At 35.5% G+C, this 22500-nt stretch overlaps 1 protein-coding gene across 10 annotated transcripts in view; it reads left to right on the top strand.

Annotated features, from left to right (window-relative positions):
• LOC135212043 (myb-like protein X) overlaps window positions 1-22500 on the top strand; it is a 92072-nt gene that overhangs the window by 68800 nt on the left and 772 nt on the right. For 6 of the 10 annotated variants that reach the window (XM_064245350.1, XM_064245352.1, XM_064245351.1 and 3 more), the window contains 6 exons: window positions 232-2173; window positions 6060-6271; window positions 8853-10760; window positions 11283-11351; window positions 14099-14280; window positions 21746-22500. The exon at window positions 21746-22500 is cut by the window's right edge and continues 772 nt beyond it. In XM_064245350.1, the coding sequence (XP_064101420.1) occupies window positions 232-2173; window positions 6060-6271; window positions 8853-10760; window positions 11283-11351; window positions 14099-14280; window positions 21746-22052 (4620 nt within the window). In that variant the 3' untranslated portion in view covers window positions 22053-22500. Of the gene's footprint in view, window positions 1-231; window positions 2174-6059; window positions 6272-8852; window positions 10761-11244; window positions 11352-14098; window positions 14281-15942; window positions 16073-21745 lie in introns of those variants that run through there. The other 4 variants (XM_064245354.1, XM_064245359.1, XM_064245360.1 and 1 more) reach the window with 4 other exon arrangements.

Genomic DNA, 22500 nt, shown 5'->3' with positions numbered 1-22500 from the left:
TTCCTTCGTGGCTTATACCTAAATATATATATATATATATTATATATATATATATATATATATATATATATATATAATATATACTGTATACGTCGTAGAATTCAGGTTAGGTCAGAAAATAATATTAACAATTTTACTCACATCAAAACATTGTCTTTATGTCACACAAAATGTTATCAGTATATTTATTAATATCCTTTCAAAATAAACTGCAATTTTCCATTGTTTCAGGCATTATCGTCGTCTGGAGCAACTGTCACCGGACTGGATGCAATCATGCTTCTGAAAAATCTACGACAACAACAAGAACAAGAGCAGAAAGAACAAGAGGAAAGGAACAGAGCTCAAAGCGCCCAGACATCCGCAGAACAAGACGACGAGGAACACACGTCAGAAGAGCATGGTCTGGGGGGACTGAACAATGGCGAACCACCTCTAGAAGAGAAAGAAAATGAAAAACCAGAAGACCTACAAGAAATTGATGAATCGATCTATGATCAAGGAACAGGCACTGTGACAAACCCATTATATGTATCTACCGAGGATCTAAAGAAGGAAAAGCGCAATCACCTGGATGATGTTTCATCAGCCATCTCGCCTTCCATCAACACTTATACGGGTTCAGACTCAGGGGCATCACACTTCCCGGGGGCATCCCCCGACAAAGATTCAGAAGACAAGGTTAATCCTGTTCCTAAGCCACCCCGGGTGAGCGTGAGTGAGGGAAGCCCTATAAGCAGTTCCTCAGTGCCTGATAGAGCTGGAAATGAGAGGAGTGTCTGTAAGACAGAAGAGGAAGCCTCACTTCAACAGTCGGACTTTACAAGTGACAGAGTGCAGCAGTATCTGTCAAGGGATGTCATCCCTAAACTTGTAGTGACAGAAGGAAGTATTGAACATGACGATTGTTCCTCACAGTACAACAACAAAGATAATTTAAGTGAAAATACATTTTCAGAAACACCGAGCAGTTCTCATTCTAGTTCTGATGAAGACACCGAAGGTGAAGGTTTTTATGAGGTTAATCCTGACCCGCAAGAAGGGCTTGATCTTCAAGAAACAATAGCAAACCCAGAAGACAGCAGCGTTCAAAGCCAAGATTTTGACAATAATTACGTTGAATTAGTTAGCAAGATGAAGTTAGAAAGAGGATTATCCATTGAATCTAACAGTGGAGGCTCAATCATTGAAGCTGAATCACCCGAGCGAATGAGGAAGCTCCTGGGAGATTCTCCACTTAGCGACGATTCCACCAAAAGTCCATCCCCAGATAATGGGCCATGTGATAAAGAAACCTCTAATGTGCTCTGCAGTGACAGAGGGTACATTGGTAAACAATATAAAGGAGATTCAAAGATCTCAGCGGTGTCCGACGACATCGTAAGTGATAATGACGAAAGGTTTGAGCAATTATACCAAGAATTAAGTAGAAATGGTAACAATGAAACACAAAATAATGTGCAGACTAACGATAACATGATTAACGACACTCCAAATACCATTCAGAGCCAAAATGTTTCTGCAGATGACGAAGATTCACGGGAGATAGACAAAAAGAACCATCCAAATGGAAGTGCAGAAGCTGCAAATACAGAAGAAAATAAGGAAGAAATCATTCAAGAAAAAATTATTCATGAGGCGGCCAAAATCGAGGACGAAGAAGAAAATTACGGAAGCGCAAACCTCAAGAGAGTCAGTTCCATTATCAAGAAGAAAGGAGCTCCTAGCACCGGGAAATCCAAAAAAGTTCAGTTTAACTTGGACGCAACTACAATAGAACACAAGGCATTCGATCCACCAGCATCATCAGAGTCAATAACGAAGAAAAAATCAGACGACGGGCCAACATCTCCAGCTAAGAAAAGGGGCATTTTCTCTAACATTTTTTCAAGTCCCTCCAAGAAATCGGATGCGGCACCGCCAAAAGAAGAGGCTATAAATAAAAAGAATTTACCATCTAAAAAAGAAGACATCAGCAAAAAGGATCTACCTTTAACAAAAGTGGACGCTATTAATAAGGAACTATCTTCAAAAGTGGAAAGTGGCAATAAAAAGGACCCACCCTCTCCAAAACTAGACAAGAACGGAAGTGTCAAAAAGACGCCTCCAGCATCTCATGGAAACTTGAAAAGACAGCCAACAGTTGATTTAACAGCCCCTCTCATTATTTCAGGTAAAATAAGCTATTTTCTTTTATAAATAAATACGATAAGCTAAATTTTTATATATCAATACAATAAGTAACATTTTTATATATCAATACAATAAGTAAAATTTTTATATAAATACAAATCAAGGTGTTATTTTATAGCATAAACTACTAATAATATCTCATATCAACATAAAAATAATTCAAGGGATATTCATGCTTGTGATTCTACGCACAGAAATCACCTAAAAAATGAATAGGTAATATTGCTGTCATGAAATTTCCTATACGAAAAACTCCAGATCATTGACAATAATCTTGATATTCCTACAATAAACTTATGGAACTAATTATCATATTTGGAAGGGGTGAAGAGACAGAGACGTTCACGTCTTAACTCGCCAAGCTCGGCCACAGATAATTGTTCGTGGACTGCTCTGTACAGATTTTAATTTTGCTTAGCGGCAGAGATAAAACTGCTTGTTAGAACAACTTTTCTTCGCCCACATAATTTCCACCCACTTCTGAATCCCGAGCGAGAATTAATCTTAAAGCAGGATGAGCCACCGTAACCTGAGCAGTGAATTTTCTACCTGATATTTAGTAGATTGTAGACGGATGCTCCTAAGGAAGCGCGGGGCACTGGGGTAGCAATACCTTTCCATTGTATTGATTGACAACGGAAATACAACGTTTGGAGCCATCATCTTCTTAGAGTAAAAATGTATGTGAAAAAATTATTATATGCATATAAATACATATGTATAACAATTTACATAAACGACTTTTCCCCCAAAAAAAAGTCTCCAGGTGTTATAGTCTTATACTCTTTTATTTAATTTTTCTCTTTTATATGCATTTGGAATGAGGTTTCTATCTTCATAGTGCAACCAACAGCAAATATACAGTTTCACGAATGCTTCACAACACTTTAATCAACAATTACGCATGGCATACACATAGCAGGCATAAACCCAACTACCTTGCAAACAATCTGTACTCTAATTATATTTCATTCTAACACCACGTCATCTACGCCAGCCAGTACAGCACATTAGTGATCCTCTCCAGTTTCAACATTTCACCTCCTTTTATTCTCTTTACGAGACAAAACCTACTGTGTGTGCAATGAACCTCTCTATTTAACTTGATCGTAAAGAGCAAAACCTACTCTGCGTGCAATGAACCTCTCTATTTAACTTGATCTTTACCTCTAAAGTCCTTTCCATACCCATACTTAAGATTCCTCGAATGGAAGCTGACGTGGCAAGTCATTTACGCTTACAATTTTACCTCCTCCTATTCCACAACTACTGCATTTTCGTTTATTTGCAAAATTCACCTGCTCTAATCCAATTAAACTTATTCCAGTTCATAATTTCAACCACAATAACAACATGGTCACCAAGGCTTCACTTGTCTTCATAAATTAATAGCCAATATTCTACTTCAGCACAATCTTCTTTCAACCGCTTGACTTTCGGCGGTCTTTTCCAATAGTGTTCATTAATAGTATTAATAGCAATAAAAATTGTAGTGCCTATACCTTTAAACCTTAACCATCCATATTGTCCCCAACATTAAACCGAGAGTTTTTTCTGTATATGCTCTTCCCCGCCGTTTCCCTGTATGTTCTAATATTGTTATAAACGTCATAAAGTCATTAACAAAACATCATCCACACTACATTTTCCTCATTTCACATGTTGCGATTCTATCTATCCTATACAATGGATTTTCTAAATTGTTTGCTCATTATCGAACTTTGCCATTAAACATTTCTCTCAAAAAAAAAAAATTATAATACACCCTTCACACACACGTACAAGCATTTCTATACACAAAGCCTTCCCTATTATTCCTCTCCTTATCATGACTTTTAAATAACAAACAAAATATAATATATATACATATATATATATACATATATATATATATATTATATATATATATATATATATATATATATATATAATATATATATATATATCATATGAATTTTTATCACATCACCGTGATTCATATACATACATGCATTAAATTACAAATGTCCTTTAATATCCAATTTGGTCTATATATTAATTCCAAGGTAGAGCGAATTAGATATTAAAAGGATATTTTTAGCTCAATCTATTATGCGTATATATATATATATATATATAAATATATATATATATATATATATATATTTCTTTTCTTTCTTCTCTTTCCGCTACAAACTCTTCGCTTATACAGAGGGGGGCCATTCACTCATGCTCATTCATTCATTTACTTCCTTTAAAATTATTTCTTCTATATATGTTATTATTTCTCACAAGGATAAACACTACTGATCTTCGACTACCAACATAAGCCCTAAAAATAATAATTCCTGGTCCTCAAGTGTCTGTGCACGCAGCATAAACATATATAGAAAATATAAATGTGCGTTTGCCAAAACAGGACGACAGGTCTTTGTCAAACGAGGTGGTTAAGAAAGAGCCAGCAAACATCCGCCTTTCACTCATGATTCCTTTCTGGAGAGCATTGTTAGGTCTTTGGGAAGACCGCAAAAGGACCCAGGTAGTTAATTAGCCGACTTCCTTTTGATTCATTACGAAAATAAATCGAACCTGTTTGCCAGGCAATCCCTATCAGGATCCAATTGATTGAGATTTTCATACATGTTTTCCACACCCAACCGTAAACTTTATAATTTTCCTTTTCCTTCCAAACCTTTAAAGTTATATTTCTCCAAATAAAAAACCGTACAAATAATTCAAATTCTATCATAAACAGCTTATTAATCAGTCTGTCACACCTAGCGTGACAAAAAATTAATTTATAGGACTTACCACTTCTGAGTTTATAGGACTTACCTCTTCTGAGTTTATAGATTTCTTTCAAAAGTCAACTCAGAACACATCGGAGGACTCAAGTCAACAATCATCTTTTTTATAAATTTTCTAAAGTGGCAAAGCTTGCTTACTGGCACTGGGGTACGAATATGAGGTCAAAATCAAGTAGATGCAGTAAGGCTTTTAAGACAATGACACATGGGACTGCATCATACCTCCATCCTCAAAGCTTAAGACAGATTTGAATTAATTTGCACGTTTTGGTTTTATTAGCAAAACTAACAAATGGTACTTACATTAAGGCATGTCGAGTAACATTAAATTTAAGCTACCTTGCCTATCTTATTAAATTAAATGATAATTAACGCTCTCAAACACAATACTACTAGTGCACACTTGAAGTATGGGCTTCTCTGTAGGGAAAGGTGCATATCATCCAGGTGCTGCAATAAACACAATGATTGTCATTTATGCCTGATTCAGGATAATCACCTCAATAAAGGACCAATTTCCTTGATGAATTAAACGAGTCATCATCCCTCTGGATCTACAGCAGCACTGTCTGCAGTATATATATATATAATATATATATATATTATATATACTATATATATATATATATATAATAATATATTTATTTATTATTTATTATATATATATATAATAATATATATAATATATACATATATATTATATATATAATATATTATATATAATATAATATATACGTGTGGGTGTATCATGTCCTTCATTACTTCCATTTTCTAGAAAGTTCACTCTGTTCGATAAATGTTCACCAAGCATTTGCGCAAAGCCGATTCCAAATAAATGAACACTCTAATCTAGCGTTATCAAACTAACGGTATCAACGAAAAGCTTAATATGTATTACTTCCGAAATACTGCCAACTATCTTCAATAAGTGACATTATGATTACTAATTGCAAAAGCACCTAATCCCACCAATAAACTTGACGCGCTCTCAATTAGCATGCCCGGTGTTCCCCTCACCGCCACCCTACCCTCTCCCTACATTCTTTCGCCATGATTAATCCATCTCTCTCCAACCAATAGGATCCGTGGAGATGGGAGGCAGCATTAGCGGGAAGGTGTCCCCAAGACGCATTGAGGTGCGAGACGGGCACGTGCTGGCATTCATGCCGAAAGCAAATTCACCGACATCGAGACTGTCTCTCGTCGGCCTCTCCGTTACCCCCTTGGTAGGAGGTGTACATCCCAATGCGCTATCTCTCGCGAGAGCTAATCGATGCATGATGGTCATCAAGGTGAGTTTTCAGAGTTATAACTGTGATCTGCCAATGCTCATCATCATTACATAGCAGACAAAAACTGCTTATTTGGTAAATTCAACGGCTCATTTATCTGTAACCTTTAATCTCTGTAAATTTCAAAAGGAATTTAGTGTACACAGTACTACACACAAATTACGTATATACACATATACATACATACATACACATATATATACATATACATACATACACCTATGTATACGCATACATACATATGCATGCGTTTCCCCTCAAAACCATCTTTCTTTGTACCATATATTGTCGCCTTCATTAAAACTTTACATGCGTGTCACATACAGGGCTTCCTTTAAGTACTTTCAAACTTCTCACATAAAAAGAGAAAACGCACACACTCACACTTGATCCATACGCTCCTCTTTCTTCAAACTATCAATGTTCCTTCCCAATCAGTCTGTCATATCTGGCATTCCAATCAAAATCCCCACCAACTCCCTCCCAGAGTCTAAACGTAAACAAAAATAATCAATTACTCTTTTCACTCACTCTTTCAAATCTCTATATTCTTCCAGCCATACCTTAACTGCCCTGGTCGCCCACTCAATCACACTTCCACCAACATACTGTAGAGTCTAGACTCGCACTAAAAACCCAAAAAGATCACTGGCATTGGACTTCAGTGTCGCCATAATCTGGACGACTTTATTCGTGCTACTTTTAACCCTTACATCAAAAATAAATATTCTCTGAAGTCTAAGGGTCTTTGAACTAAATATGAAGAGAACGCTTTAGATTCATGAACATTCAGCTACAAGCTTAAGTCTACAGGATACCAATCTGGACAAAAATACTCCTTACCTAAGATTTTCCAGTTGCGTTTTTTCTTTATCTAGTTCTCATGTAACTTACCTTTTCTCAAATATTCTAATAACATTATAAGATCGCTAAAGAACCGGTGTATCAAAATGGTACATCACTCTGTAGCAAGACCAGAAAAGGATTTTAGGCACCCAGGCAATAAACATAACTTACTGACAAATAGTAGTATATGTAATTCAAACTTTTTGCTATACACCCAGGCAATAAATATAACTTACTGACAAATAGTAGTATACTTAATTCGAACTTTTTGCTATGTATCCTACCATAAACAAAACTAATTAGGAGAGTCCTCACTAAGGTATAGACCACTCTTGTACATTAAGTACAAGTAAGATGTTTTTGGTCCTAAAGAAGGAGATTAAGCTTGGGGCTTCCTGGAATACCTGAACACAAAATGATCCCAACTTCAATATATTTACCGTTCATGAGGTAGATGAGGAAGAGAATAATACATTAAAGAGGAAGAATACAAAATTTCTTTTTCTGCCATGCCACGCTAACAGTACTAGAAAGTAATTTGTTTGTCACCTCCATGCCCCCTGAATTTAGAAGAGTCTACATTTAAGGTTTGAGAATGAATTTTTAATATACATTAACATCATACTTTACCTAAAAGTTCTTTGTAACAAAATTACGTTTCTTGTTAAAAGTAATGGTTATCCATAGGATGTCACCTTCAACAAATGTAGAAAATATATGAACAAGTTATTTCTTACCACAAAGTCAACTTTCACCGTGGAATGGATGTCAGTTCATCATAACCCTTTATAAGTAATAATTATAAAAGTAATTTCTCAAGAATTGCTACAAGAAAAGTATTGCCTGGCCGTTATCCTGATATGGATTTAAAAGATTTTTAATAAAATCGAAAATCCAAGGATCATGATCATTTACATTACTTCTCCACGGGGACCCCAAAGTCCATGGCCAGCACTAATATTGTCATTTTAAGTTCAACTGGTAACATGCTGGTTCTGAAAACGAGCTCCAACATTGGTGACATTTTTAACTTGTGAAATTGCTATGTATTTACACAGGCTTTCACTGCACTACTTGAAAGAAGCATGGTGATATGTTAATCCGAATTTCCAAGACCATCATCACAAATAAGAAAGCAACCCTGAACAGTGATATATCTGCCTTTTCGTTATTTTCATTGCAACGTGTGCGTGTGGGGTGGTGGTTGTTTCCTATTTGTTGCCTTCATTTTAGTTTTGTGTTCGCTTTTACAATTCTAAGATTACAAACATTTATCTCTTACAATTTGCTGTCACTAAAAATTTTACATGCCAACAAATATTTCTGAAATAAAAGGTAACGTTGCTCTTTAGTTTTTAATTCTGATATGTATATAGTATATGTATGTATGTATATGTATATGTATATGTATATGTGTGTATATATATATATATATATATATATATATATATATATATATATATATAGAGAGAGAGAAGAGAGGAGAGAGAGAAGAGAGAGAAGATGAGAGAAAGAGAGGAGAGAAGGAGGAGAGAGAGACGAGAGAGAGAGAGGATGCGAGATGAGAGAGGAGAAGAGAGAAGAGAGAGAGAGAGGGGGGGGGAGGAAATATAAGCATATAAGCAGAAGCAAACAAGGACTAACAAATTTCTTTTTTAACAGATCATTAATGAACCATTAAGGCAATTAATTTCGGCATCTGTGATTGATAAACTGTATAATTTCGCCTTTACAGCTATCTACTCGTGAGGAAATGATGCGATGGATCAACGTCCTGTCCGATGAAGTCATCAAGTTGACTCCCGAGAATCAGAGAAGAGGACTCATCCTGTATCCATCGCCCCAAAAAGACGTTTCAAAGGACCAGAGCGCAGGGACCAGCGAGAACAGCAAAGAATCCCATGAAAAGGAGAACACGGCTATTACACATAACTTTGCAAATGGACATGAGGAAGCCCAAGCTGAAAAGGTCAATGCTAAAAACATAGATTTAAAGAAACACAATCAGCCTGATGATGAAGAAGCAGTTAACGGCAATAAATCGACAGGTGAAATAGATGAGGACACTGGTGATGGATGGTTCAAAAAGAAAAGGCAGAATGTTGTCGAAGAATTCGAAATGAACGAACTGGAGAAAAACGAGCAACCAAGAAATCCCTCGATTAAATCAAATCACCAACTTCCGGTATTAGACAGCTTAAAAGCTGAACATTCTCAAGAGGAAAAAGACAGCGAGAAGACCAGAAAAATTAACAAACTCAACATACAAGAAATATGGAGGGAGCACAAAGACACAACGAATGAAAAAGAGATGATCAATTCCCCTAACAGAAGGCAGAGTTTAGAAAACAGACAGCACCCACCTCTCAGACGCCTTTCTGGTCAGGATCACTTTATAAAAACAAAACCTAACGGGAATGATGTGGTAGGGAACCACCCCTCCGTCAATAATCCCGCTAAACGGGACTATCATGCAAACTGCCACCCACCACTTGAACGGCTTAGTAATCGCTGCCGTGTTCTGAGTGCAAGTGAATCCAATCTACGAAAATCTAGTGAACTAAAATCATACCATACCCAAAATCTACAGAGGTCTGGAAGTGAACTAGTATTAATAGAAAAACCAAAGGAAGCCAATATTAACTTGGATACTGGCACAAGTGATGCCACAAATGTTTTAGTATCAAGCCGCATAATTCGTAACCAGTCGTACATCAATAAAAGCTTCTACCAAAAGGGCCCATCGAGCGGAATGTCACCAGCTGGCAGCCCATCTCATAACCGCTCCAAAAAATCTGTGTCTTACGAGCCTCGGGAAGTCGAAATCATTGAATCTAAAAAGACCGGCAGCCAAGAACTCCAAAAAGTTGATGTTGTACAATGGTATGAAGATAACAAAACTAAACAACAGGATTTAGAACCATCACAGGAAGACTTGCCTGGGATAACCTGGTCAGTGGCTGCTACAAGGGAAAAGTTTGAATTGCTTTGCTCTGTAAGTGGAGAGAATAAAAGTGGAAAACTTACAACAAAAACACCCATATCCCGTAAGAAATCTATCAAGAAGAGGCGATCCATTGAAGGTGCACCTGGAAGACGATCTAATGCTCGATGGAGCACAAGATCCTCTTCACAGGAAGCCAATGATCTGTCTAATTCTTCAACAACCTTACCAGCACACATGCAAGCCAATTCAGTCTCTGATCGCACAACTGGCAATACAAATACTTCATCCTCAAATAATGCTTATGGTTTTAAACTCCCACCTGTTCGAGACCTCAGGAGAAACTTTGAGAAAGATGTCACAGATAGTTCTGATTCCTTTTTAACTAACTCATCTTCTTTGGATTCAATAAACAATGTCAGTACATTTAATGACACCAACAATGACGCAACAACACAGGAGCCTTCGAGTCCCCTAAAATCCCCTTTGCGACGCACACAGAATATCCTTTACACTGCAAACAGCCCATGTTCCTCACCGGAACCTGAATTCATCACTAGTAAACTCATCAACAGCAGACCTAGGAGTAATATTCAAGAAGAGGACAAAGGTGTTGTCTCGCGTGCTCTTATTAATCAAGTAAACCCTGAAAGAGACAGTGAAGTTGTTATTTGCTGGAGAGGACCCTACATAGCACAGGTAATACTTAATCCCTATCATTATACTAAACTAATCGAGTCTTTCTAGAACTATCTACATGTTTTCTATTATATATTTGCAGAGGTTTTCATGACCCATTAAGAAAGAATTGTAAACGATGGAGTGAATATTTATACATGATCATTCACAGTATTTAATTTTAAAACGAAATTTTCCTTGTCTGATCCAAAATCTATCAATACATTGCTTACTATATAATATAACATAGCCTCAATGTCCTGGAAAGAAATTGGGTTACTTGTCAGCAAATAGCAATAATATAAAATTTTCACTGGAGAAAGGAATGAACACAACCATGGAAGACAATGAAAGCTGCTTGATTTGCCGTATATACTCATTCACTCATATCTGAAAATATTAATATAGAACTGCCACCTCTAAGTGCTTCGTTTACTGCATGTGTGTCAACTATGTACGTTTTTTCACTTTTATACTAACCTATTAGCTTGTCTTTTGTACCAAGTTGGAAATACATATAACGACAGAATTTGCGCTTGGCAGGACTCGGACTCGGGCCAAAATACTGACCAGAGTGAGGAAAATCCGAAAAAGGACCGGAAAGAACGAAAGGTTGTAATAAGCAAAACTTATGATTATAGCCTGCATTGCTACTTTTTTTTATTTATGCAGCTTGTCTTCACTTTTAACTATTTTTTGCACGTACTGTTCTGTTTCAGCCACCACAAGCTGCCACACCTACCACTATTTTATAGTCTTACCTTTTCTTGATCTTGCATGCAAAAGCTCCTAAGTATGGTTGCTAAGGTGATACTTTTTCCCTTTTTTAAGTACATCATTCCCGTTCACTTTTGTTCTCTCTATTTTCTTTAATTTCCGAATAAAAAGACATCAAGTGAATTTCTAATGAATGAAAGATAAACCACTGAAAACGACTTGGTTACATTTCCAAGGAATAGGTAAGTGTATGACAGATTTATGGAACTTTTGAGAATATTCCGAGTTAAGTGTCGGCGTTGGGCAAAATTACCATCTACACAGCACACATGCTGCCTTCGTAACTCTGCAAGCACTAATGCTACAATTCAAGTCATCAACATATCCAACCAAGAGGGTCCGAAATTGAAATATATTTCACATCTCGTGTTTTACGCTTAAATTTACCACCATTTTTCATTACGTATCACATGAATTCCGATCAAGTGGAAGAATTCCTATTTTATGTGGGAAAACATTATACAGTTCATTGAATTTGGGAAAACAATCACTGGGTTATTTTCTTTCAAATAGAAACGTCATTAGCGCAGCAAAATCCGTTCAGTATCAAGCAGACACTGAACTTCAGGAACATCTTTATGGTTTAATGAAAAAGATATATTCTCGGATGGGGTCCTTTCAATTGACACTTTTACATACTTTCTTATCTCTGCTTCTGCTTCCGTTTTTAGTTTATTTGCTTTTTACCTGAATATATGCTTCACGCCTTAAGAGAGCATTACAAATGGTAGAACCATGACCTAAACTTCAAATATCGAGTCTAAATCAGCAACTGATATGCAACAAAACCATCTAATGTAAAAAAAAAAAATATAAAATAAAAAAACATGATCGAGGCATCCCTTATAAAAAGTTATCACTTTCACTTCTGCATTTTAGGAAATCGTTTTATATAAATGTACAATAAATTGGTTGCTAAATTTTATTTTTAACTATAAACGGATTTTAAACAATCACATAACTAGATATGGATTCCTAAGTCCCGTATCTACATTTCCCTTGCTGTTAAAATACCAAAATCGCCAGAAGCATTAGGCTTTACCTATTTTTCGATAAGACTAAAACATATTTTCGATATGATTAAAACAACAGATATTATCTTGAAGTGTGCATTAAGTTCTTTGCTACTATCAATGGAGTCACTTATGCAAGGGAAACGCTTATATATGTGAAAAACTTTTTCGAGGGAGAAAAAAACAGTAATGAATCGAAATTCCTTCTGTAATTTTATTCAAGACAACCTTAATTCAGACTCATTGTAAAAACTCGACATGACTTTGAGACAATGGTCTCTCTAAAAGCTTCTCCATTTCATAATTAAATTATTGCCGAATAATTGACGTAAAACGATACGTCCCATTCGAAATGGCGTAATTAAATATGGAAATATTCTAAACTGGAACATTTCAGAGAGCATCGGACCCTCTTTCTCAACGCTTCTATTCTGCTTATGCCCTCAAAAACGTTTGTGTGTGGTGTCACTCAATGAGCTAATCACTTAGTATTGCTTTCATGTGCCATTATTCGAGTTTCACTCTCTGCGAGAAAGAAGAAATTCCAGTTGCGCTTCCTTCAAAATTTACTTGAACAAATTTCCAAGGTTTCACTGCATGTCATGGAAAATCGTCCTACTATGAACTAAAAAAAAAAATAAATAAATAAAATAAAATAAAATTTAATCGTTAAAATATTTAGGCCACGATACAACGCTCAAGTGCAAAGGCAAGGCAAGTATACCTACTATACAAATAATAACAATTGCATAACTTTGGGAGGTTGGATATAAACAATAATTATAGAGAACATTGTTTCACGTTTCTTGATTTTACCAATTTCCGATTCGTGTGCAATAGTTTAGGCGAAAACATTAATTCTTAAAAACTAAAAATATAAAACGCCAAAAGTAGCTAACATTTTCTGTATACTTACAAGGCTAGAAATATACTTATTGGTAAGCTATGCGCAAGGCCAGTAAATGCAATTCTCCAATTCCATGTAAACAATCTTTCACAATGGCAAAATCAACGATATAATATATATAATATTATATATATTATAATATTATATTATAATATATATATATAATATATATTATATTTATATATATTATATACAATATATTGCCCCCTATATATATATAGATATTATATATATATATATATATTATTATTGTATATCTATATGTATATATATAAATATATATTATTATATATAGTAATATATATAATTATAATAATATATATATTATATATATACATATAAATAAGAGATATATACAATATATTAGATATATATCATATATATATATATATATATATATATATATATTATATATACGTATATATATTATTATATATATAGATATATATATATATATATATATATATATATATATATATGATGCACATTTAACGCTGGTTGTGAAAAACAAAATCTCAACTTCTAGAAGTCAGCACGAAATACGTCTATATTTTTACAATTTCATCAAGCTATGGAAATATTGTTTCGTTAATATGATGCCATAAATGTGATTGTGCACCATGCGTTGTAAATAGTAAACCTCATTTTTTATTCAAACACAGGAAGCAGAACAAGCAGTGTTGTCAAACATCAGCAACGCTTTCTTGGCAAAGCGCCGTTTACTGTCCAGAGAAGTGGCCACGGCCAGAATACAGGAGAAGCTGTCTGCGTTGGAGGAAACCATTTGGGATATTCAGGCCTCCTTGGCGGAACTCGATAAACAAACCTCGTCAATGAATGCCAAGTAAGTTCTACCTATTTAACCTTCATGTTTAAGAATAGCAAAACTGACAGAGAAACGGCATAAAAAACTACCTATTGCCATTTTTTTCTGTGCTGTAGAGGTGATACCAATGTTAAAAGAGAATAGCAAGCCATTATTAAATCTACCAGTCTTCAACTGGGTCATACAATAACTCATACACCAATATCACAACTCGGTTTCTACTCCCTTTGCTGAATTGATTACACATGTGACTAGAGGAGTCAACTTCTAAGAGCTTGGTATACCTGAAATTGCAAGTAAACGCTCAGTTTAAAATGTCTGAATGAAACAGATGGATCAAGCCTGTTACGCTAGCCTCAATTGGTTACTGAGGTAGCCAGTTCAAGCGTATCGACAGTATCTGCAATACACAAGAATTTTTTTGCCAATGATTACATCGTAAACAGATGTTCATTCAAGAGCAAAAAGGGGAGTTTATTTGGCCTGAATATCAGGTTGAGTCAACAACTGGATCGCGGCCATGGGTCAGGAGGAAACACACCATACAGGTACTACAAGATACACCATAGCGAAGCTACAGACATTTCCGAATATTGGAAATATTATAGAGCAATGCACTTGTAACATGTTACTTGAATTCCACTGTGAAATAAAAATAAAACTGTTTAACAAGATGTTTGTGAAGTAAAACTCCAGCCACACATCCATTCATGGAATTATAGAGGGAAAACTCCAAGCAGTGACACCTGTCATTAGGTTAACAGATATTTCTACTAAAAATTATGAAAGGATAGCAAATGAATCAATCATAAAATAAGTTCTGTACACATTTTCCGAGATTTCAGTCGTCCTTGGATTATGTGTCCATGGGCTCATCAGCTGATATATTACAACTCTCAGAGGACAATGACTTCCTAGAGTACGACATGCAAAGAATTTGGGAATTCCTAACCTTGGAAGTCATTTGGAAATACAGGTTAAAGGTCTCTGCTACCTAAAAAAGATATATGGAATGTTCCATGCCCTAAGATATGTTCTAAAAACAGAAGGCCTGCAGAACGATACACCTTACTTGTGTTTGGATGTTAGGCCATAACTGTGGACGTTTTAAAAACACACAAGCAGCATGGTTGTAAAAAGCTCCTAAACATCCTCTCAGTTTGCTATGAAACTGGAGCCAATTTCATAAACCTCGAAATCTTGCCCACCATGCAGCTAAGAGAGGATATGGATCGCATTTGTAATTTTATCGCGATCATTCTACTTATGATGGTGACAGCTACAACAGAATCACCTTCCAGACTTCGACTATACTAGCTGACAGCAAACTAGGGGGGATAATCATTCACATGTAGTTACAGATTGTTTCATGAGACTAAGAAACTGCACATCAAAACTTTCTATGATGATGCAAGAGGACATGGGTTTTCAAATAGTGCAGCCAGTAACAGTAGTACTGAAAGGAAAAAATTCCCCAACCGATGCCAAACCTCTATTTCACATTAAGGGTAGAAATTCAGTTCTCCCACCCTGAAGCAGAAGCTCTGCCACTCAACAGAAGCTGGAGGGATTGGCATTTATTCAACCATAACACCATAGCTGACTCTTATGAAAAAAAACAAGATAAAAGAAAAAAACAGGCATGTGAGAATCTTGACAAAAGTGACAATGTGTTTGCAGAGTCGGGGTGGTTAGTCAACACGAGTCCAACGTCGCAAGCATCGGTTCCTGCTCTAGGTTATTGTATGCACCTACCGATTCCACTAACTATAGAAGAGCGTTTCAAAGGCAGTTTACTCAATTTAATATGGTACGTCTCTCGAGAAATGTTTTCACCCAAAAGCCAAACATAACCTCGCTATTCCGCAAGAAGCTTAGCCTACTAAAATGATCTGCAAAGATAAACAAAGGAAACAAACAGAATTTCAGTTAGGACGACGAACACTGTCTAATCTATGAATGATGATTTATAAATTCCAAAACATTAACGCATGCATAGAAATACTTTAATCGATATAAGCAAGATAAATTAGCTAATAATTCACGATCCGACTGTCGAGTCCCACAAGTCCGCTAATAAACTGTCAGATTTTGTAACACAATATATATATTTTTTTTTAATTCCAGAGTGACAGCGGTGTCATTCACAGACTTCCTCTGTTGACAAAACAAACCTTCGGCAGAATTTCTTCAAGGGGAGGGAAAAACGTCCTTGTTAAATCTATAATAAATATGGTTATAGTTAGGTTGAGAAGACTAAAATAAACGTTTTACAATGGGCGTCATATAGCAAAGTTCTAAATGTTACTGCCATAAAATCTCTACCATGAGGTTCAACATTGCATTATCCAAGGAAGAACTTGCACATCACTAGTTCAGTCTTTTCTCATTTTAAGTTAAAATGGAACATTGACGCAGCAAAATAAGGTAAATAATATTTTATTTACAAAGACCGCGAGAATTTTCTCTTCCACTAAATGGAAAGTTACCTCTGCATGCATCGCTTAAACAGTGACAAAGAGAAAAAAAAACAACGTATAAATTCATATGCGAGCAAAGCTACAAAGTTTCTATTAAACAGAAACCGTGAATAAAAAAAAAACTAGGGCTATCATAAAATCTATCATCACTGATGCATCTGGTTTCTAAATGCTTCTGCCATCTTGTTTCCTTACTTTTGCTATAAAAAATACTGTGAGGCTGTGTCCATGGGCGGTACGAATTATCTATGCAATAAAAACCTCATTATGCTGTTCGTGCTCTTTTAGTAGTATTTTCGTAAATGGCAGGTTAACAGCACTACTTGTGAAATATTCTGAGTTATGCATTCAACTTTGCACTGTATTACTATTTGCCTCTTCACAGAAAACAGACCAATTCCCAAATGAGTATTCATATATCTTTAGCTAATACGATTTCCATGATGTATAGTCCATTAATGCCACGGCTGAAGATCTCAGGTATTCAGAAATGTACAAATAAACGACGAACTCACAGAATTAGGTATTTTTCAAGTAACTTAGTATGTATGTTCCTCGCATAATACCACCCACCATATTTACCTTACGATTCACATAAAAAAAAAACATTCAAAATGAAGTTTCGGAAATATGACAGGATGTTTCAATTCGTTCCCGAAACAAAATATGGAATCGAGCTATGCAAGTGCAGCTAAATTCCAGTAAATATATTCCATTCTAAATTTGTAATCAGGAACACTTCCCAAACGTAGATGATATTCTTATGATCGTAATAGCTGTTTATGTGTACCATGTATGTATGTATGTATGTATGTATGTATATAACTTTATCACGAAATTATAAAACGTGATGGTATGTACAAAATAAAGGTAATGCCACGGAGGAAAATGAAAACCGAGGACTGCAGATGTCTTTAAGTCTCAACGACCCTTTACTGAAGGCAGTAAAGGGTCGTAAGACCGAAAGATCTCGGCAGTTCTCGTTTTTCATTTTCCTCCGTGGCATTACCTTTATTTATACACAGCATCACGTTTTATATATTTCGTGATCAAGTCATATATATATATATATATATATATATATATATATATATATATATATATATATATATATATATTTTTGTTGTATTATATATATATATATATGCATATATATGATAATGTATATTTATATATATATACATAATTTATAATTACACAGAAATAATTTAGTCTTACGAAAACGTGCTGGGAGAGGCGCTCCCGTGGTTGAAATGCATTGTTTCCAAAAAAGAATACTCAAACAAACTTAAGGATAGCAAGAACGTTAGTCTGTTCGATTGTGAGTTCGTACAGAATGGAAGGGACAGCAAGTTAATGGATTAAAGTAAGGGGAGCAGTGGCAGGAGGTACATATGATTGTTCACAGTTTGCATCCTTGAAATTTAAGTTAAAATGTGAAATGTGGCAGTAATTTTAATAATGATAATTGAGCATGATAACAGCAACGGGATAATAGCATATAAAGAAAATGGATGAACTGCTCGCTACAGTTACAGACATAGAGGCGGGAGGAGTACTACAGGAGGCTTCCATAAAACTCCATGGTGAGGTCACAGGAACACCAGACCACTTGTGGATCTAGAAGGGTTGAAAGAAATAAAAACAATGAAGGTGGAATGAGACCATATGAGGTTATCCACAAGATAAAATGAAATTAACACAAGTTGCAGAGAGAGAGAGAGAGAGAGAGAGAGAGAGAGAGAGAGAGAGAGAGAGAGAGAGAGAGAGAGAGAGAGAGGTAATAAAAACAAAAGGGTGGAGGTAAGAGTAAACTCTCTGGGAAAATAAAGTTCTAAAGGACAATAAATGCACGAAGATTTGTTACGAGAACTTCTGGTAGAATCAAAAGTTCTACCTGGAGAGAAAGTTAAGCAAGGCCTAGAGAATGAAATGTTCTACAAGGACGTGAATACAGAAACACCGAGCATAAACTTGAGGAAGAATTAAACATTCTACATTGAAGTGAATGCAGAGATCAATAAACAAAAAGCTTAACCTAGGATGAAAGGTTCTACAGGGAAAGAAACAAAGAGAGCAGTTAAGTAAAAATTTGTGGGAGAATGAAATGTTCCATCTATGCTAACCCTTTTACCACTTTTTCTATTTACTTCCACATTCCGCGCCAGACCAATACTTCTATGCTGCATTGTAGTAATTTGAAATCAGCTCATCTCATCCAACTGTTTTCTTTCATGTCCACTAACGTCCTCACTTTACCTCAACAGAGGAAAGTTGATTCAAATGGCCAAAGCCCTGAGGTTAGCCGCTCAATATAAATATAAATATAAATAAATAAATATAAATATAAATAAATATAAATTACAAATATAATATATATAAGAATAATAGTTAATATATATAATATATTATATATATAAGATAATATATATTATTATATATATATATATATATATATATATATATAAGTCTATAATAATATATTATAATATTATATATATATATATATATATATATATATATATAGTATATATTATATATAGTATATATATATATATTATATATCTATATATATACACATACACAATACAATAAGACGTGTAATATATTAATATACATATATACTATATACACACGTATGTATATATATATATATATACGTGTGTGTATATATATATATATAGATATATATATATATATATATATATATATATACTATATATAATATATATACACATACATACAATACATACACACACACGACTGACACGAGGGAGAGTCAAAACGTTCTGCTACACTCACTGTATTTCACGGGTCATTGAATTGACTAGAGTAAAAACCTGTTAAAACAAGTAGCCAACATTAGATGACACCTACGGAGCCAGAATTGCGCATTGGTCTACATTTTATGGTTGTCTGATACAAAATATTACAATCTGCTACTTGCTAAATTTTGGGCTACTTTTTGTAGTTATTGGTTACTTTTATCATTAAACTAATTATAAAATTGGGCTAATTTCATATAAATTGTTTTTAAGCGTAGATCTTTCCAAAGTTTCAAATATATTAACATTTCATTCTGTTGATATATAAAGTGAGCTTTCATCCTAATTCTCTTTAAGCCTTGCATGAGTTGGACAGTGAGCTACGGACAAGTCCACTCATTACTAGTACACCAGCTGTATTGTTAAGGTACCTTTGAAGTGAGGCCTAACATCAAATTCTTAACAAAGCTCGATTGGACATCTTCTCAGATCATTGATGCTTTGCAACAAGTCTATAGGGATGCTGACCCTCACAAAACTACAGTTTGTAGATGGATCAAGCGTTTCAAGGGAGGTAGAAAGGACTTCAAAGATGACCAAAGGGAGGGAAGGTCATCAACCTCAACAAATGAAGAGACTGTGGCTCAAGTTCGAAGGTTGGTTGAAGACCGTGGGATTTCGATTGACGCAATAGCCAAAGATGTGGGAATTTCACATGGTTAAGCATTTTCAATTTTGCATGAACATCTTGCTCTCAGTAAGCTTCCTGCTCGGTGGGTAGCAAAAGCGTTGCGTGAGGATCAGTTTGCTCACAGCTGACATTTCCATGGTCATTTTAAGCAAGATTAAACTTGATGAATTAGATTTTATGGAACGAATCATAACTGGAGATGAGACTTGGATTTAACAATACGATCCAGAGCGCAAGATCCAGTCAAAACAGTGGCTTCCGAGGGGTTCTGCTGGACCAATCAAATTCAAGGCAGAGACGTCGGCTCAGGTGAGTTACCATGGTTTGGGATTGTGAAGGGGTAATCCCGATAGATTTTCTAGAACGTCAAAGAACGATAACGGGGGCATATTACTAAAATGTTTTAAGGAAATTGAAAAATACCCTATTGAAAAAACGACCAGGAAAATTGCACCACAGAGTTCTCTTGCACCCCGACAACGAACCAGCACATTCTCCGCGGGTAACAAGAGCTGTTCTACAAGAATTTCGTTGGGAAACATTTACCTCATCCACCTTACAGTCCTGATCTTGGCCCTTCAGACTTCTTTTGGTTCCCAAAACTTAAAGAACAACTGAAAGGAACACGATTCGAAACCACTGATGAGGCGAAAACTGCCGTTTCTACATGGTGCACAACAAAAGACATAGAGTTCTATAGAGGAGGGTTAATGACGTGGTAACACCGTCTTCAAAAGTGTATTGACTTAGACGGAGGATTGTTGAGAAATTCATAGTTACAGAACTTTTTGGCTCGCCCTCGTATATATATATAGTATATACAAATATACACATACAAATGTATTTGTCCGTATAAAACCACAAAGACTTTTCCTGAGGGAATGGCTAAATGCTGGGTCATAGACGTCTCAGCAAATATGAAAGTTTAGGGATGAAGTTCCTAACCCCTGCTCTTCCCCAGTCTGCCTTTGTACCAACTACAGTCCTCTAACCAAAATGTTTATAATTAATTGATTAGGTCAAAGGAGGCAAAACAGAAGTTAACAATGTTCTGAAGTGTTTCACCTCACTTTGGAATTAAACCATAGAGAGAGAGAGAGAGAGAGAGAGAGAGAGAGAGAGAGAGAGAGAGAGAGAGAGAGAGAGAGAGAGAGAGAGAGAGAGAGAGATCCTAGGTACTAAAGCAGCCACTTTAACCTCCCAGTCTACTAAACATTTAAGATGTATTTTGCAATCCTAATGTAAAAAGTACTAAAATTCAAATGAACTTTACTATCTTGGAGCTTTCATGAATTCAATTGTGCATAAACTGCGTATATCTAAATTCGCGTTAATAAAGTCAGATTTGCATAAATGCACGCAAGACTTATTGGTTACTGAGGGAATTCAAACAACAAGTTCCTGGATTTAGCGGGTTTTGTTTATTTTTCTTCGTTTTTTTTTTATTTAGCTATTTATGCAGCCTTTGTAAAATTATACTATTTGCAGGTTTAACTATTAGGAAATATAATCTTGTCTCTTTTACTGATGAATCCTCTTTTTACCAGACCAACAAACAAATGGAAAACCTTGGAGAGATCTCTGCATGCAGCAGAAGAGGACATGGCCTACTGGACGTCGCGCCTTGCACAGACGCAGAAAGAGGCTGAACAGGCCAGAGAGAAACTGGCGGCTGCTCTCGTTACGGGCCTGTCGCAGTACAACTCCGGAGAAACCATCAAGCCTAAGCATCGTCAGCAACTACTCAAGAAATTCACGAAAGGCAGTTTCAAAAATGATCCCCAAGAAGAGGAGGAAGACGAGGTGGCGGATGAGGAAAATCATTTAGACAAAGAGGAAGAATCCTTTGCTTGAAATCTACAGAACTATAGCAATCTTACTTAATCCATTTTCCATGAAGGCGGCTTGGAAAAGCGAGAAAAGAGGGTTCATGGGGGGAGCAGACATATTACCAATTCCATTAGTTAAGAAAAAGAAAAAACTGTGCCTCAAACTACAATATGCCTCGAAATCAAAAGACAACAGACGAGTCATTTTTATATAGTATATTAGTTTTCTTCGTTTAATTTAGAAAATGTTTTAGCGCCCTAAATCTCGCTGTTTCTAGTCTCAAATAGCTAACATTTAAACCAGTCATAAATACAGGAATTACTGTAATTTTTTTTTTTTTTTTTTTTCATTACATCCGACTTAGCGTTAGTAGAAGCAAAGTGTCAGATGTTATTAATTTACACTGGTGTTTAAATATCAATGGCATTAGTTTTTTTTTTAAATAAACCTTGTTTCTCAGCAAGTGCCAAAG

This window comes from Macrobrachium nipponense, chromosome 40, assembly GCF_015104395.2.
Source record: "Macrobrachium nipponense isolate FS-2020 chromosome 40, ASM1510439v2, whole genome shotgun sequence".
Taxonomy (NCBI): domain Eukaryota; kingdom Metazoa; phylum Arthropoda; class Malacostraca; order Decapoda; family Palaemonidae; genus Macrobrachium; species Macrobrachium nipponense.
The sequence above is the reverse complement of the archived record's forward strand: the minus strand, read 5'-3'. Positions and strand labels throughout refer to the sequence as shown.